The sequence below is a fragment of the Dromaius novaehollandiae genome, chromosome 3, assembly GCF_036370855.1.
Source record: "Dromaius novaehollandiae isolate bDroNov1 chromosome 3, bDroNov1.hap1, whole genome shotgun sequence".
Lineage (NCBI taxonomy): Eukaryota > Metazoa > Chordata > Aves > Casuariiformes > Dromaiidae > Dromaius > Dromaius novaehollandiae.
Window position 1 is genome coordinate 38,841,134 of NC_088100.1, and position 17,044 is coordinate 38,858,177.

The 17,044-nt window shown below is 40.7% G+C and overlaps 1 protein-coding gene across 13 annotated transcripts in view; it reads right to left on the bottom strand.

Moving 5' to 3' along the window:
• Positions 1–12,171: 12,171 nt before the first annotated feature.
• The window catches only part of SNAP91 (synaptosome associated protein 91), a 75,444-nt gene continuing 70,571 nt past the window's right edge, over positions 12,172–17,044 (bottom strand). For 12 of the 13 annotated variants that reach the window (XM_064508734.1, XM_064508733.1, XM_064508726.1 and 9 more), the window contains 2 exons: positions 14,963–15,063; positions 12,172–13,583 (listed from right to left, as the gene is read on the bottom strand). In XM_064508734.1, the coding sequence (XP_064364804.1) occupies positions 14,971–15,063 (93 nt within the window). In that variant the 3' untranslated portion in view covers positions 12,172–13,583; positions 14,963–14,970. The remainder of the gene's footprint in view (positions 13,584–14,962; positions 15,064–17,044) is intronic. The other variant, XM_064508724.1, reaches the window with a different exon arrangement.

Sequence of the window (17,044 nt, forward strand, 5' to 3'; positions counted from 1 at the left end):
CAATGGTGTCTTGAAACTGAAGCTCTGTTTTGGAGAGTACTGGAGCTTTGTAAGAGCCAGTAATCAAACAAAGACTGCATCATACACTCTTCTCATTTACAGTGGTGAACACTAGAGGGAAATTTGACCCACCGCATATTATATGTATTTATGTGTTATAGAGTGTTAGGTACCGGCCATTTATGATCTATAAACAGATTTCTTTCTTTTAGGAAAAAGTGAACAGGAAAAAAAATGTTTAGGAAGCCACAGTCCAAAAGAAAAGTAGCAGTTTTGATAGTGCTCACTCTAGATATGATATCTTATTGCTTGTAAACTTTCTTAACCTATTAAAGCAGTGACCTGTGATCAAATAATGCTGCTTATGACTGAAGTACTTGCGTCCTTCACTTCTTGTATATTGATTTTTTCATTACCAATTAGGACCAAATAAAATCCAGCATCTGGGCAGTAATCACTGTGAGATTAACTTCATTTCTGTCCACTCTGTGCAAACAATGTCCACAAATTAAACAAAAAAATAGAGCTGACACTAATTGGATTTTATTTCTTTAAACTGTAGAGAATTATCTTTATGGGATTATGGCTGTGGATGCAGTTTTTGCTTAGTTATTTTGCCATACAAATCCACAGTTCACCACACACACACGAGGAAGAGCAGCTTCAAACTCCTCCTCTTCAGCTTGAAGGCTCATGAGACATTGCATTAGCCATCTCCAGGTACTAGTATCAAAGATATGCCATTCAGTATTTGTATGTTCCTTCTCAACTCAGGCTTCCCCTTGGCATCCTTCACATTGACATTGGCCTTGCCCCCATCCTACGCCCTACCCACTTACCTGTTTTGCTAACGCAGCATCTCTTCTCTCTCTTTTGCCTCCCCGACTCAGAGTCATCTTCTGAACTCTGCTGATGTGCTCAAGTCTCTGCCTTTGAAACAGCTTTTCACTCCTTCACCTCTTATCACCCTTCTCTATTACAACTATTTTTATAGCCACGAAAAGTCCTGGCTCTCCTTGTTCCAGTAACATATGGATGCGATACTGCTGGTCCTCTCCTCACGTCCACCAAGACAACTGTAAAACACGCGTCTCAGCCCTAGAAGCAAAAACCTTCATCGAGTCCCTGGCTGGCTCTGGCTTTTGCTCCAGACCGCTTTCCTTGCGGTCCAGCTGGGTCACCTCCGGGTCCTGCCCTCTCGCAGCAGCGCTCCTCTCCCTCGCATTAGTTCAGCTATTTTTAATTCACTCTTTGCAACATCATCTCTCACCTCCCTGCCCATCTTGGGTTCCATCTTCTGCTAACTCCACTTTTTAACATTTTTACTTGTGCTCAGTTTGGGGTTTCACCTCATTTTCCGTTTAATACACACCAAGTCTAAAATTAAATAAATAATTTTTAAACTAGAGCTAGACGCTGAAGAATTTGGCTTTGTGCCTGAGGGAGACCACTTAAAGTGCTATTAAGGTAATGACTGCAAACAAAGAACTATAAAGGCAAAATAACTGCAAGCAGAAAGGATTTGTGCTTCCAAAACAACACATAAATCTGGAATCAGCCTTGTGAAACTCTTTCCTAAGCTCTGAGTCAATGTAAACACGTGCTGCCAGACAGAGGAGCAACCTTGTGACAGCCCTCGCAGAACAGCTCCGGCAGCGCCGACAACTTCCCCTCGCCGCGTTCGCTCTCTGCTCGGACGCATGCGGAGGAAGAGGTCTGTCGCGCCTGGTCCCTCCCGCACGCGCCGTCTTCGGATGTTTAATCCTGTGGATTAAATGGCCTGGGCACCCCCCGACCTGCAGCGGTCGCAGGGCACCAGGACCAAAGCAGCAAGCTCTGGGTCGAGCCTCGTAGCCGCTGCCTATTCCCTGGGGGCCCTGAGAAAGCTTTATTTAACTTCATGGATTTAATTGACTGCAAAAATAAAAATGTGAGATTATTAATCAGATTATAACTGGACTGTAAAGGTCTCAAGGAAACAGGGCCCGATTCCCAGCGGGGCTGAGCAGCCGCAGCACCTCACACCTTCGGTGTGAGCCACATCTGCTCAGCACCTGCAAAGAGCCACCGAGCGCTTCCCAAGTTAGGGACCTTTCTGGTAGCTGGCTGCAGGTGAGGTTTGTCACACCAGTTATTGAAGCCTGCTGACAACTTAATGAGAAACGTCTGGTTGCAGCAGTGCAGCCTTCTAGGGCTAATCCAATGGCTAAGCCTGGGAAAGCAAAGCTAGAGATGCTGCAGGTATGTCTTATCTGCAGTATTTCTCTCCATATCACTCAGGAAATAGAAAATCACAACTCTAGAAAGCTTTCAGACCCCAGGAGTGTGTACCAAGAACAGCACCCATCCTTTTCCCCCCTCAATCCTATTTAAAAAAAAATGTAAATATCAACTAGAGCTTAGGAAAGGCACCCTGCATTCTCCCAGGCAGTTGCAAAGATTTTCACCAGGCCTTTTTCATGCAGATCCTTTATTTTTTCCCCAGTCAACTCAGCTGTGCTTTTCTCTTGCAGCAGCTACAAATGCAATTTCTCTTACGGCTGAGAGGCCAAAAAGCCTGCGGGGGGGAGAGCAGCTGACGCAGTAGTGCCGTGCACCCTTCAGCAGCCAGCGTAAGCCGAGCAAGCACATGAAAACCAGGCAGGCAAGCCTCATAGGGAGAGGTAATACTTTCTGTAAAACTGGATGACATATAGTTGGAAGAGGCAAACGAGCTTTCAGATACATTATGCAGATCTCCCTCCTTGCCTCATTATATCCTTTAGCCAACACTTCTACTTAAATCGGCCCTTATTTTAATGTGCAAGGTGGAGACAAGACTGTAAGGGCAAATAGCTTGCCGAGCCCAAACTGGCCCTCATGTGCTTGTCTCTAACCACATCAGTCACAGCCTGGTATACAGAACCAAAATTACTGAGTTCTGGGACAGATGGGTACAGCCACGTAATTTCTTTCTGCAGGCCACAATGAAGGCTTTTTTTTTTTTTTTTTTTTTTTTTTTTTTTTTTTGCATTTAGCAAGTGTTAAGCTTCAAGGCAAGTATTTTTATACATACAAGAAGTTGCATTTCTAGATCTAGAAGCCAACTCCTTCCTTATAATTTTAAAGCAAACTTTTAATAATTTTTTTAAAAGTTTATCTGGCAACGTCATTGTGGAACCACACATATCCTGGTAAAAATATGATAAATATGCAATTCAAAGATACAAGACCAGGGGAAAAAGGTAATCTATGAAGCAGATTACTGCTAACGTAATTGCAAGATTTAAAGTCATTCTTAAAAGCAGATCTGAAATGATTTTTTCCTCCAGTATGTTTTATCTACGTGTGTGCAAAGAACATTTTGAAGCAATGGGGGGTGATTTTTTGTTTGTTTTTTATTTTTATTTAAAAATGACATTTGCATCTCTTATCTCTCAGCAAAGGCAGCATTTTAGGCAGCTATACCAAATACAGAATTAGGGATTCAGCAGATAGTGCCATGTGCCCCGGGGTAACACAAAGTCAGTATCTCCCATTGGTGATTACAATCAAGCTTCTACAGGCGACAGGGTCTTTTGGCAGAGATCTAAACAAGATCCAGATTACAAGGTCATTAAAACCCACAAGACTTCATGAGAGCGGAGCAGTTCATACCTGTGACATGGCTAGATTACAACTGATAAATGTATTCTGCCTCTCTCCATTGCCCCTTGTAACGGCAGCGGTATTTGCAGATCAACTTTACTTTCTTCATTGCTCAAAGTTCACAGCATATGATGGCTGCTCAGCAGATCTGCTAATACTACCACTATCTGTATTTGAGATGCACCTACAACCCTCCCTTCTGCTATTTCCAGCTACTTGCATCATTACGTCTTTGGCAGACCCCTCTGGATGGGCACATCTGTCAGGCTGGGAGTGAGACCGCTCGGTGACCACCACAGCAAGCATCACAGCATGCACAGAGGGGCATCTCGCACCAAATGCACTATTCCACATGCTTTCGTATCAGGGACATCATCAAGTTTGCACCAAGCCACCCAGAGAAATTGCTGGTATACCAGCACTACCCTGGACAAAAAAAAATACCTAGTTATTGAATAAGCACAGGACTTTTATGGTTTCCAGCCTGCATGTAGCAGCTTGGTCACAAAGCACGCACACATTACTGTGTCTGGTGCAGAGCTGCAAATTTCAGAGACTGTGCTAAAATTAGCTATCAAGTTTATCTGTGTGTGTGTGTATATAAGTATATGTGTGTGTATATATACACACACACGTATATAATGTAGTCTGTCAGTGCATATATTTCATATAAATACACACACTGCATATATAGTAGTGTGATCATAAATGTTATACCCAAATAGTACCTGAAGAGGACATAATGACACTGTCACAGTGCCTAAGGCCAAGCACTGCACTGCCTCCTCCCTCACCTCTCTGATCCCCTTCTAGAGACCTGCTACTGCTTTTCTTTTCGTATCTCCTGCAAGGCACCTGAGCAGGGCTCCAGCAGGCGGGAGAAACAGGAGCTTGAGGATCCTGTAATCAAAGGAACGAGGGAGGATGGGCAAACCCATCTCCTGCAGGACCACCTTGAAGTGCAATCTTTGCCAGATGATGAATTCCCCCGAGACAACTCCCCATCCCCACAGAGATCAAACCAGCAGAGAAGCCTGAAGTGGGGAGACATTCACTCCCTGGTCTCTCTCCTCCCCAAACTTCTTCCCTTGCTCGGAAGATTTACTAATGGGCTGAGTCTTGTTAGTGTCACAAGGAGCCAAACAGCTCAACATTGAAATTCTTTAAGCTGTCAAATTTCTTCTTTTTTTTTTTTTTCCTTTCCCCTTCTTTTTCTTTCCTCTTCTGTTTTTCTTTTTTCCCCAAACAGCTTCACAATATGCATAAACATAGACTAAAGGACACTTGCTTAAACAGCAGTTCTTCAGGAAGGGCTTTGAGAGGACAGAGCAGCACAGGCTCACCATTGACCAACAGTGCAATCACGCTGGGAAAAATGCAGATGCCACACTTGGATCTCTAAATGGGAGCCTAGGTCATAAGCTATGAGGCAATATTTTGGGTGTGTCCTCGCTTGGCTGCTGTGTCCAGTTTCAGATGCCGCACTTCAAGGGAGGCAAGGACCAGTTGAAGAGAGTGCAGGGAATAACAAGATTGATCGGACATCTAGAAATCTTCACTATCAAGGAAAGATTTAACAAACAGGGACTGCTTGGCATAAGACAAAAGAATGATCATGGTAACTGTCTTCAAACACCATCTTTGCTGCTGCTGCAGAAAAGAAAGGAAGCATCTCCATGGATAGAAGAAATGACAGTTCAAGGTGCAGAATCAGGTAATACAAGAGCAGGAGGAGCTTTCTCAGGGTGAAAGTGGTGAGGCCCTAGAGTTGTGTTTGGAAGGGCTGGGTATCATGATTGAGGGAGGTCTTTGAGAAAAATCTGTTGGCAATTATATAGTTTTTGCTTTGGGACAAGGGAATAGAGTAGATGGACCTTAAATTTCTGTGATATCTATCTTATGATCTTGGCCAGCGCTTTTAACTGGAAGCTTCACGTTCTCTGCATGCAGGGCCTTTGCAGTGGAGCTGCATCAAGTTGCGCTGGTCTTGGTTATTCGTAGCAGAGGGCCAACTTTTAAGTGAAATAACCCACGAATATAAAAGTTCTGTGTAGCCATGCAGTAAACTGTTTTGGTCAAGAGAAAAATACTGTATTTCACAAACAGCCTGTCCCAAGACAGCATAGACTGAATCAGCTTAGCTTTTCAGTTTGGCTAGGGGAAAATGATTTCATTTTAGTCACATCTCTTCATCTCTGACAGATCTACCAAAATACCAGACTTATCAGTTAAAGTATCCAGCTCCTACTAAGTTCAGTCTTAAATAACAAAGCCTGCCTGGCAAGCTGAACTGCACAACTAGAACAACACTATTCTGGAATCTCTCCAGCTATTTTAAAAGGTCATTAAATGAGAGAAGAACGTCCACCACAGGCTCTTCACGAAATTGTGCTGAACTATATTGTGAAAGGTTCACATGCATGAGACTAGCTACTTCATTTTAAAATTTCCAGACAGATCCTTTGCAGTACTATGTTGGAGTAAGTGGTTTCCTTAAATTTTAAGTTAGGGCTATTCCTATGAGTCCCCAAAGGAGTGAAGGTACAGCAAATACAACATAGCAAGGGAAATCCCTCATCTCAAACCTGCAAACAGCTAAAGGAGTTAGTGAAATACATTCTGGTGAATTGCTACGACCTCCAGTGTTCACAATTTTTTTGCAGTTCTCTGTTCCTCTGAAATTTGCATTAAAGAGAAATATAGATGATTTGTTCGTTTTTCAGTATAAAGAGAGATGTTCGTTGTGATATGTTAGCAAATTCTTTCAGGTACTTTTAAAAATTGTTAGAAGCACAAGCAACCCAAATCCAGCCCTCAACAGTTGTTGGCAAAAAAAAAAGTTGTCTGAAAAAATCCGCAAGCCGGATCCGCAAGGATCAGAGTCAATCCTGGTGATCAATGATGAAGCCAAATGTCTAAAGAAGCAAAGTGGTCTGAGAGATACATAAGCTGCTATATTACAATAAGCGTTAACCATCTTGGATGAAAAAACATTCCATCCTGGAACAACAGAATAGCGTTAATAATTTAATAGATTACATTTGGCTATACTGATTACTTACGTGCAAGACATACCAAAAGCTAATGTTACATCTTATTAATAAAGAAAACAATCCGTAAAGCTATGATTTAAAAGCTCCAGAAAATAATTACCTCCCTTAGGAATCATATGTAGGAGGAGGAATAACTTTACTTAATAATGCTTTAAAATAAGCAGTGTGCTGTGCATTACAGACCCATGTGCACACATTAGTTTTATAATTACTATTTATAATCCTAAACAATAGCCAAGCACTTAAACAGATAAAGTAAAAATATAATTACTGTTGTAGTGTAATTTATTTACATTACTTTGAAAGAGAACAGTATTTTCGGTATGGTCTTCTTGCAAATAATTGGGAATCAGCTCTGTTTCTAATCCTCATGAGGACTGTGGTAAAAGAACATGTGTTTTCATCTGCATATCTTGGATTTTAAAACAAAGGGGAATTTTAGCAAAGACAGATTATTAGTTGAATAATGAGCTTAACTGAACTTCAGATAAGTTTAGGAGGATGCTTAAAAACAGCCCATGCACACAAACAGGACTACTACTGGGTGATATGTATGCAACTGGAGTTAGCGGAGCTCTTGTTTCAATTAAAAATTGGCTACAATAACTTGAACCCAGCCCTGCCTCTCTCCCTGTCCAGGATCAGAGCATGCTCTAGAGAGCAGAACATTTGAGCCATCCTTTAGGCTTCTCAGCAGGTCAAATACTTTAAGAGAGAGGCAAATTTCCAGCATAACTTGCCTTGGAGCCAAAAGCTCGGTAAGCAAATTTTGCATTGCCAGATCTTCAAGGAAGTATAATAATAAGATAAGCAGCTTGCTTTTCCACAGATAACATTTCTGAAATGAGAGCAGGAAAGTGTTTCAGTTGTGCTGCTGCAAAGTTCACAAGAAGAAACGCTGCCGGAGCTGTGATGCTGGTGGCACAGGACCTATGCAACAGAGCCAAGGTGCCACTGGCTGGCTCCACCAAATCTTTTATCAGCACAGCTCATGTTCTGCAAAGCACAGGGCTGAGCAAGGCCTGGCCTGTGTGTTCATCCCTCAGCAGCAGGCTTGAAAGCAAACAGATGCTAAATATTGTAATGATGGGGTGGAGGTATGCTGGGAACTGCTGATTTTAGCACACTGCTAAAAACTCATGTTCTTCCCAGCACAAGGAGAGAAGAATATTCAAAAGCATAAGCCCACAGAAAAAACAGACAGATATAGCTCCTAAACATTAGATTCACCTATAAAAGTGGCAATACTGGAACCTCACAGGGGCAGAAGACTTGCAAACAAAAAAGATAGCTTGTGTCAAGATTCAGAAAATATCAGTAGATTCAAAACAGGTCTAACACATGGGCCAGTATTTGTGTAGTACAGCATGACTTTATTTTACATATGCTAGTCTTAATATTAGTAATTTCCCCCATTTTTTAACCAAGAATAACAACCTTGCTAATCTACAAAACTCTGTCTTTCCACCTTTAAAAAGAAATGATCTCTTCTGCTCCTTGATTTTTCAAAATACAGCGAAGTTTTCAGGGTTTTGAAACTGCTCTTTAGGTAACCTAGAGAGACTGTGGGATTACTCCAATGGGGTTATACAGAAGAATCACTAAAAACTCTCAAAAACTGATTGATTGGGTACAATTATAGATATGTTACATACATAAAGTTTAGTCTTAAGACTAACTGTAGAATTTAGCTTTTTCTATACTTGGGTATTGCAGAAGCCCACGTTATTTATGTATAGACACACAGAGACACACAGTACAAATTACTGCTTCTTTTGAAGCCTGGTACCTGCTTGCACCTGCACCCTGTTCTTGCCAAACAGATTTTTGTACACATCTAAGTTGCACGCCTGCTGCAGCAGCTCCTTCCCCAGCTCCCAAGGCTGGCGGTACAGAGCTGCCCACCCTTTGGAGTCACCCTGCAACTTCACCTCTCAGCCGCCCACCCCTTCCATCTCTTACAGGCAATCTGCAGCCGGAAAATCATACCAGCTGCCCTCCAATTTCGGACTAAAAGTACAGCCAAGGAATATGGGAGGAAGCAAGATGATATTCCTAAGAGAGCACGGCAGGCCTAAGCCAAGTACAAGGAAGCTCCCCCTCTTCTTGCTTCCACAGTTCCCTAAAAATCACTCCAACCCTATGCAGAGATCCTACCAGCCTCTGCAGTAATTTCACAGCTCATCAACTAACCCGTCTCCAACTACCAACTTAACTCTAAGACTGACTCATCTTTCCATCTCTTCCAAGATCAGTTTTCCTTGCATCTTTGCCTGTAAAAGGGGAGTTTACCATGGAGAAAGTCCTTCCCTTAACATGTACCTTGAATGTACCTACTGTTGCTCAGTGGTATGAAGTTTCTGCTTCCAATAGAGTGGGTGAGTGTTTTGGAAAGACCTTTGAAAAGGCCTGAAATAGTCATCTTTCATGGTACTGAGATAAACTGAGCAATCTCTTCTGTCTAATATGACTAGAAGACAGCTATATTTTAGAAATGTGTCAGGTTTCACTTCAGTGACCCCACTGTGAATGTTTGGAAGTAGGTGCTTTATGCTGTCGCTGTGAGGTAGACATTCATTATACCCATCGCCGGTTCCTCTACACAGCCACAGAAGAGATTTACTCTACCTCATCTTAGCAGTGGATGTTTTATCCCACACCCCATTTCCTCATTTGTTTCAATTTCTGCTTCTTCTGCCCCATCACCTTTGGTAACTTCCAACAAGAATAACTATTCTTACATCCATAATAGCATCCAAAGATGCCTTGTGCAACAGAACAAGCATCAGGCTTTTGCTACCCACATGATTTACACAGTTTACTTAAGGGGAAAGAAGAGGAGGTGATGCTTTAGCAGCTTGAAATCTGGAGTAGGAAAAAGTAGCAGTGCTGGCTGCTTTAAAATATGTATAACCCACTCTCCTTCTGTAATCCCATCTCTAAAATTCTTACTTAATCCCCCCATTAACACTTAGTATCTGCCATTTCCCACATTGCTCACAGCACTAGCAATATACAACACATGGGAAAAAGTTTTTTCTTTTAATATAACTGCTGATAGATTTCATGTTCTAGAAGAGATAGACCAATAACTCAATGTATAATCTTTGTGTCACTGACACTATTTCTGCCATAGGAAGTTTTCATTTGTTTTTTTCTAGGTATTAAGAGTTTGTAGATCTGCACTGCCATTGCTGGGACCTGTTTTTCATGAAGAATGAATTGCCTGAGCAGACAGCTCTTATTTTGGTGGGAGGGATGGGGAAGGAAGAGCAGGAACAAAGATTCATATCAAAAAGGCAAAGCAATGTCAGCTATGGCTACTGGCCATTTCATGAATGCTGTTATCTACCAGTAGTACCTCATATCACTAAATCTTCAATTGCATTTGCAAAGCAAACCAGTTTTCCTTTTCAACCAATTAAAATGATTGATGAATTAATGGGGAAGAGAAGAGACACTGTTAACCCCAAACATTCAAAAGATGAATTGTCTCTGAAGAAAAACAAAGTTTTCCCTTTTGTTCAAGCCTCTACAGCAAACTGAGTTGATGTTCTCCAGCTCTTTGCTACCCCCTAAAGCACAGCTGCAAGATGCTCGTGTGACCAGAGGTGCCAGCTTCAAATAAACTGCAGCAAAGCAGAGCAGCAAGAGCTTGGAAAGGTTCGATCAGCTGGTTGAAACCTATCCTCCCCTTCTGAGGAAAGCCCCTTCTGAGGGCTTTCTCCCACAGACAGGAGCCCTCCCCTTCCTCCCTCGCTTTTTTCTATAGCTTGTACTGAGAAGTGTTTAGCGATAGTAAGACACAGATGCATTCACACTTGGATGGTGAAACTCGGATGATAACAAGAACATGTTCTAATCTACCTGCCAAGAGACAACTGCTAGTTTTCCTTGTAAGCCAGATTTTATAACTTTTTTTCTGATGGAAGGAACAAGAGTCATTTTTGTTCCGCCTCACACAGCATACAGGGGAAATGCACTGTTTTTACTTCCCATGGTGCAAAAACACCTTGCTCTCCCACCAAATTTGCTTTCTGTCCAGGCTTTCATTTTCTCACAACATACCAAACGCCATACACACTACACACTCGTACAACGCTGCATGCCACGAGAGCTCCACAAGACTGACAAGAACAAGAGCTATCCTTTTCTACAACCAGGGGTTGCAGACCTCAAAGCGGCAGATACAGAAAGGCAACTGCTGCACGGGTAGAAGTGTAGCTGGCAAAGAGAAGGCTCTCACACTGAGGTTTTTTCCCTTGAAACATTTAACACTGTGTCCTGTGTAAAACACTGAAGTTTGTTGTAGCAAGCATCAATTGCCTACTAAGTGCTTTAGTTCTGCATCATCTTAATTAGAACAGAATACTAATGAAGTGGTCTGACTGCACTCTTGCAACCAGTGTTTGGTTATGACTGTCCTCTGAAAATGCTCTCAATCATAACTTTGAGTGAGAAAGCATCTACAAGATGGGGATAAGTTTAGTGCTCCCTGCATTCACGTAACATAGCACAAAAGAAAGGAGAACAAAAAACGATTGACTAAACAGAGCCTGAGAACACTGTGAGCCCTTCTGGATATGCATTTAAGAACTTGATCAGCTCTTAGTGCCCTTAAATAGTGAGAAACAAAACCATAGAAATCTGCTGAGAAAGCTTCGGCTTAGCCTTACAGGTTTCTAACCCCGAACAGTCTGGCTTAACAAGGCACTCATCCCAAGGCTAAATGTGTATGAAATCAACTTTTCAAAGGCCAAGCTTGATAGATGCAAAATATCAGTGTAACAGCAAATAAAAAAACCAAAATAACACAAAACAAACAAAAACCCATCACACCACTCTTAAGCAATGGCACTCTCCTACTGGTTCAATTCAAAATTCAGAGCTTACCAGAGAGTGATCCAGTGTCAATTCTTTGTAGTTTATGCAGTGCTTCAAAGCAGCCCCAGGTGTGCATCACTGCTTCATCCCTTCACTTTATGAAATCAAGAATGTCTTCTGTAGTCATCTATCATCAGAAAGACTTTAAAGTAGCTAAACTGTATGAAGGATTTTCTCCTCTCTTCATGCTGCCATAAGATGAACCTTAGCATATGCAATTCCTATAGGAACTTAGCTGTCCTAGCTCTCAATAACAATCCCTAAGAGGAAAGAAATCAGGATGAGTATTGTAAGCTCTTGCACAACTAAAACTAATCCAATACTACTCTGGTTTAAGGAGAGCAGTAGCTTTAATGAGACCTCATTAGGTGATGACCTTATAGGCCACACTAGAGAATTCTCCTCTCATTCCCTCTACTTCACTTGCTTGTGGCTCCATGCTTAGTTTGACATTGCATGATTCTTTCCTGCACTGCTCAAAGATCAGCAAAAAAAGGTTGCGGCAGACTCAGCAACCTTAGTGCTAGGAACTATGCGCTCCCCCTCCCCTTTCGAAGGGTATTACTGTATTCAACATGTTAATGATCATGAAACCAGCAACAAGACATTTACTTTCATCAAGGTGTTTATTGCATCTCAGAGGGCACACATGCACTGGGGTTTTTTTTGTTTTTTGTTTTTTTGAACTGAAATACAAAGAAGAGCCATTTTGAAATTAGCTTTTTATAGAACTTTCCCATTACGGTGTATGTTATCCCCACAGCAAATTCAGATACAACCACTTTTAATGGTACCATACATTGATTAAATAGTTAATTTGAAAGACTTGAGGTGAACATCTTTCCAACCCAATATGCTTTTACAGAGAACTGCCAAGCCACTTGTAACACTGATCAACAGTGACCTCATTTAAGAGTCAAGATCTTAAGCCAAGCCATCAGCAGAAACAGTATGAGAACAAACTAAAAATTAAAGAAACACATTATGTACAGTAAAGGGCATGGTTCTCTGGATCAGAATTAAATCTAATCACCAATAGTACAAAAGCTACTCACAGCGCATTTGAGGAAATGGATAAAACACTAGCCTAAGGCATACACAGGTAAGCACTAAATTAAGAGATGTACATAAGAACTAAACAGAGATGAATAACACCACTTGTAATGTTTTGACTACAGATATACCAAAGAGTGCTCTCATATTTGAAATCCCTTAATGCCAGCACAACTATGGTTGCTTTTTTCAACTACATGGAGAGAAACTGACCCTTTACTTATTTTCAGTGCATTTAGCAAGAATTGATAAATATGCCAATTTTAAAAGAAAAAAACTTAAATAATTAAAATATATTTTAAAATAAAACCAGCAATAAATATGGTATTCTTTCAGATATGATTTTTCATTCTTGGTAAATCATTGAAAAGTATGTTATGGAAGTTTACCTTTATATTACTTTAAATCATCTTAACATATACAGTGCCATAAAAATAAAACATTTTTTCATGACAATTGAGATTCCTGTGATTGGAAAAAAGTGTATTCCACACAATTTCATAAGTGTTTTCCTTACTATCATCTGGTATTATCACACTATATTTTGTAACAGATAAAGAAGGAATTGAGTCTTAGGGAAATTTTAGGTGTCCTTGAAAAGTTATATACATTGAAACCTTCAAAAAACACAGACATCGCTCCAAATGGCTCACCAAACAACAGCTGCATAATCTTCCTCCATGGGATAGGTTCAGAAAAGCACTAGAAGGCATCAAAAACATACATCCATTGTTTAAATTGTAAAACACAAATAACCCAAGTACACAAATTTAGAGAGAGTAGGGATAACAGCTAAGGTAGTACACATTCCTAATGTTCACTTTCACAGCTGTGCTACACGTTTCAGGAGTAAGAGAAAGTCTGAATAAGCGCTGGGTTTGGTACTGGTGGCTCACTTTGAAACTCTGAGCATCAATTTGTAGACTCCAAACTCACGTTTTTACTATCCAGTCAGAAAAACTGCATCTGTGAAAACAGAAAGCATTAGATGAAAACCGGAATATCAAATCAGATAAAATATCTCCTAGAAAAAATAAGGAAAAGAACCAAATATTCTCTTCACTTTAGACCTCAAAGCAGTTACGAATCATTACCGAAGCAACAGTCTTCCCACAAACAGTTATGATTCTGCCTACCATGAACCCAAGCTGAAAGCAGTGAGTCCAGCAATGGAAGTGCATCTCCTCTCCTGGAAATCTCCACAAAGCCCTAGGTACAGTTACCCCACACTGAGATTTGGAAGGAGGAAAATGGAACTGGGTGCCATGTACTAAGATTAGCTTGATCCCATCCACTGCTGCTAACTCTAGTGTAGAGGAAGCTTAGAACAAGTCTTAATTTTAAGCTACAGGTACACAAAGAAAGAGGACTTCCAAAGAAGCTCTTAAGGATACATGATTATTGTCCTCTCCTTACTTGACAAGTTTTGTTCTAGCCTTAGTTTTAAATGCCTATCTTTTCTCTGCAATTTTTTTTTTAAAATTGTCTGAAGTGTTCAATCTGACATTTCTGCCTAGCCCTCCTCAAGCTCTTCTCCAAACCCTCATGGTAATACTTCTGCTCCCCCTGATTGCCCTACATACTACAGTACTCCTTTTTTGATTCTCCTCCATTTTTCATTTTATTTATTCCTTCCCTGCTCTTCCCCGTTCTACCATGGCATTGCTCAGCAGCATCTCATGCCTCAGCATTCAGAAAAGCAGTGTCTTGAAAATTGTAAGCTGGGGGAAGACATGAGACTGGAAGCAGTAAGAGATGCAGGCAACTTTCCCTTGATGCTCAGGATATATGAGTTTTTCTCTTTTAACCTCTTCATGCTCCATACACCTATCATACAAAATCTGTTTCCACATACAGAAGATTGGATTACTGTTTATGATCTACCACAATTTAAAGAAAGCTCCCATGAACAATATACCTCTGCTTGGGACAAGGTGGAACATGGCTTTTCAGTATGTTTTCTTCCCCCAATTGTAATTTATTATGATTTGACTTGCGTCAATATTAGTTTCAGGGAAAGAAAAAAAAACATGAACCCTTGGATTCAGTGGAAACAAGCCAAATCTGAAATTACAGATCCAAGATAACTTACCTGGTCAGTCACTTTAGGCCAAAAAGCAGCCAAAGTCAAGCTTTCAGATTAAAATAAAATGGTAGATAGGCAATTCAGCTTTCTGTTTAAGGTACCACATTAGTAGTGCATGTTTCTACCCATCTTTGAAGCTACAATTCTGTCAGATGTATTTCATTTTTTAAAAATATTTAACATCTACTGGACTAACCAATATCTGTGTGTCAGATAAGTATTACAGTGCAACATGCTTAGTCAGGCAGTCACAGAATACCTTATTGTTTACAAGAAATCCTTGATGTTAAGATCCGCTAATGGGTCCTTTGTTGGAGGTTTCTTGGGACTCTGAGTAGCAGGAGTTGGGCTTGGAGAAAGCTAACAGATGCCAGCCAGGAAGGCAGAAAAAAGAAAGCAAACAAGGATATACAAGCATTAGGTAAGTGCAGCAGGTACACACAAGTGCCTTGCAAGCACATAAAGTTGTAAGTTGTCTGTTAAGTTCAGCGTCTTGCCATTTTGCTCAAGCATTGCCTAAACTCCATCCCTACTACAGAATTCACAATGTTTGGCTGATACAATGGCTGAGGATTCAGACACCGAGTATTCTAGTTAGTGTAGCATTAAATCACTCTCTCCTTGTAAGACACAAATTTGTTAGAATCATTAACTCAGAAAGAAGTTAAGCAACGGTTAGATGCTAAATGTCAAGGTTAAAAACAAGCAAAGTGCGTGCTGCACAGTACATCTGAGAATCCCTGCCATTGGCAATTAAATGCAAGTTGTTCTATATCGGTAATGAGAAAAAAAAAGACTGTACTGCATACTTGGCTATATTACACATCATTCCGCCTGGTTTAGGTACCAAAAAAAAAAAAAAAAAAAAAAGAAGAAAAAAAAGAAAACCCAAATAATCAGTAGAAAGTGACCATTTTTCAAGTTCAATGCAACTCCTTTCACTCTGGACCCAAATATGTTTCCCCCTTCCTGTCCTTATCCCTCTCTTACTCAGGGCACTGGAGGTCTCATGCTCTTTTAGGTATTTAATATGTAGCCCTAGCACCTTGATGGCTACCCCCTTCTCCAAGAAAAAAAACTGTTTCTTTGCGTCTTCCACAATACTATTCTTGATACTCTCTGAAATGAAAAGCCCATTTAAGGCATGAGGAAAAGTAAAACTAAGCATCTACATATCAAATGCAGAGCTCTAGCATCTACAACCCAACTTCTCACTTTAAAAATTTCAAGTCCTTGCCATTTCTACAAAGCAAACGCAAAGATACTTAAATGGGAATGTGTTTCCTTACTTAAGGAGTATAGTTTGCTACCGAGTTTGGTCATCTGACTTAATGTTTGCAAAAATGGGAAGCGGATTAGTTTCACGTGTTACAAAGAATATTTAAGAGCCATGGCACCAGCTTGTGTCTGCTATTATTTGAAAGTCAAGAAGGACTTCTGACTTGTGCAGAAGCAGGATACCATAGGCAAGCATTCTCTGCCCCTCCCTCCAGAGGCATTTTCTGTGCCTTTCCTATTCAGAGCTATTATAAACTAATAGCTAGTTTCCTGGTTATTAGCTTATTGTGTGATGACCAGGGTGATCAAATAGTCACCACAATCTGCTCTGGAAGATTAGCCTAAACTGCTTTTTTTTTTTTTTTAATCCATTTAGTGCAATTGTCCTTAATCAGGTGCTACACAATTCTTGCCAAATTGAGCATTTGAGGCAGGAACGCTCAGATACTACTTGAAGTCTGCTGTGATTGTACTCCTCAGTGCAGCAAGACGGTAGGTAGGCAGCCATGCTGAGCTGCATGATGTGGACCAGTCAGTAGACAGGCAGTTGTCTAAGTGGCATAAGCAATGTGCTAATACTACAGAAGTTTACTACTTTGTGCTGGTAGCTGGAGACCACTCTGCAGTCCTTTACCATTTTCTGCTTCCTGAATGACAATGGTCTTTTCAGACTAATCTGTCCTGCTTTGAAGCATCACTACATGCAAACCTGCAGAATAATATCCAGAAGTAACTTCTATGTATGGTGGTCAAGCATAAAATAGGATAGGCTTACTCAGAATTGCTGCTAAGCAAAGACTTCCTCATGTAATGAACAGGTAACTTGCTGTATATAGCAACTACTATAGGATTCTTATGCACAGAAATTTATGCTGAAGATTCTACACATCTGCCAAACAACTTAGAGAATCAGCCCCGATTTTGTAAATACCATGCTAGTTCTTTAAAAACAGGCTTGCTTTAGCGAACCTGCTGTTGTTAGTAGCCAAAATTGTGTCTCCTTTGGGTCTACACATGTGATTGTCACAAAGTCATAGTAGGGGAATGTACTTTAAATACATGA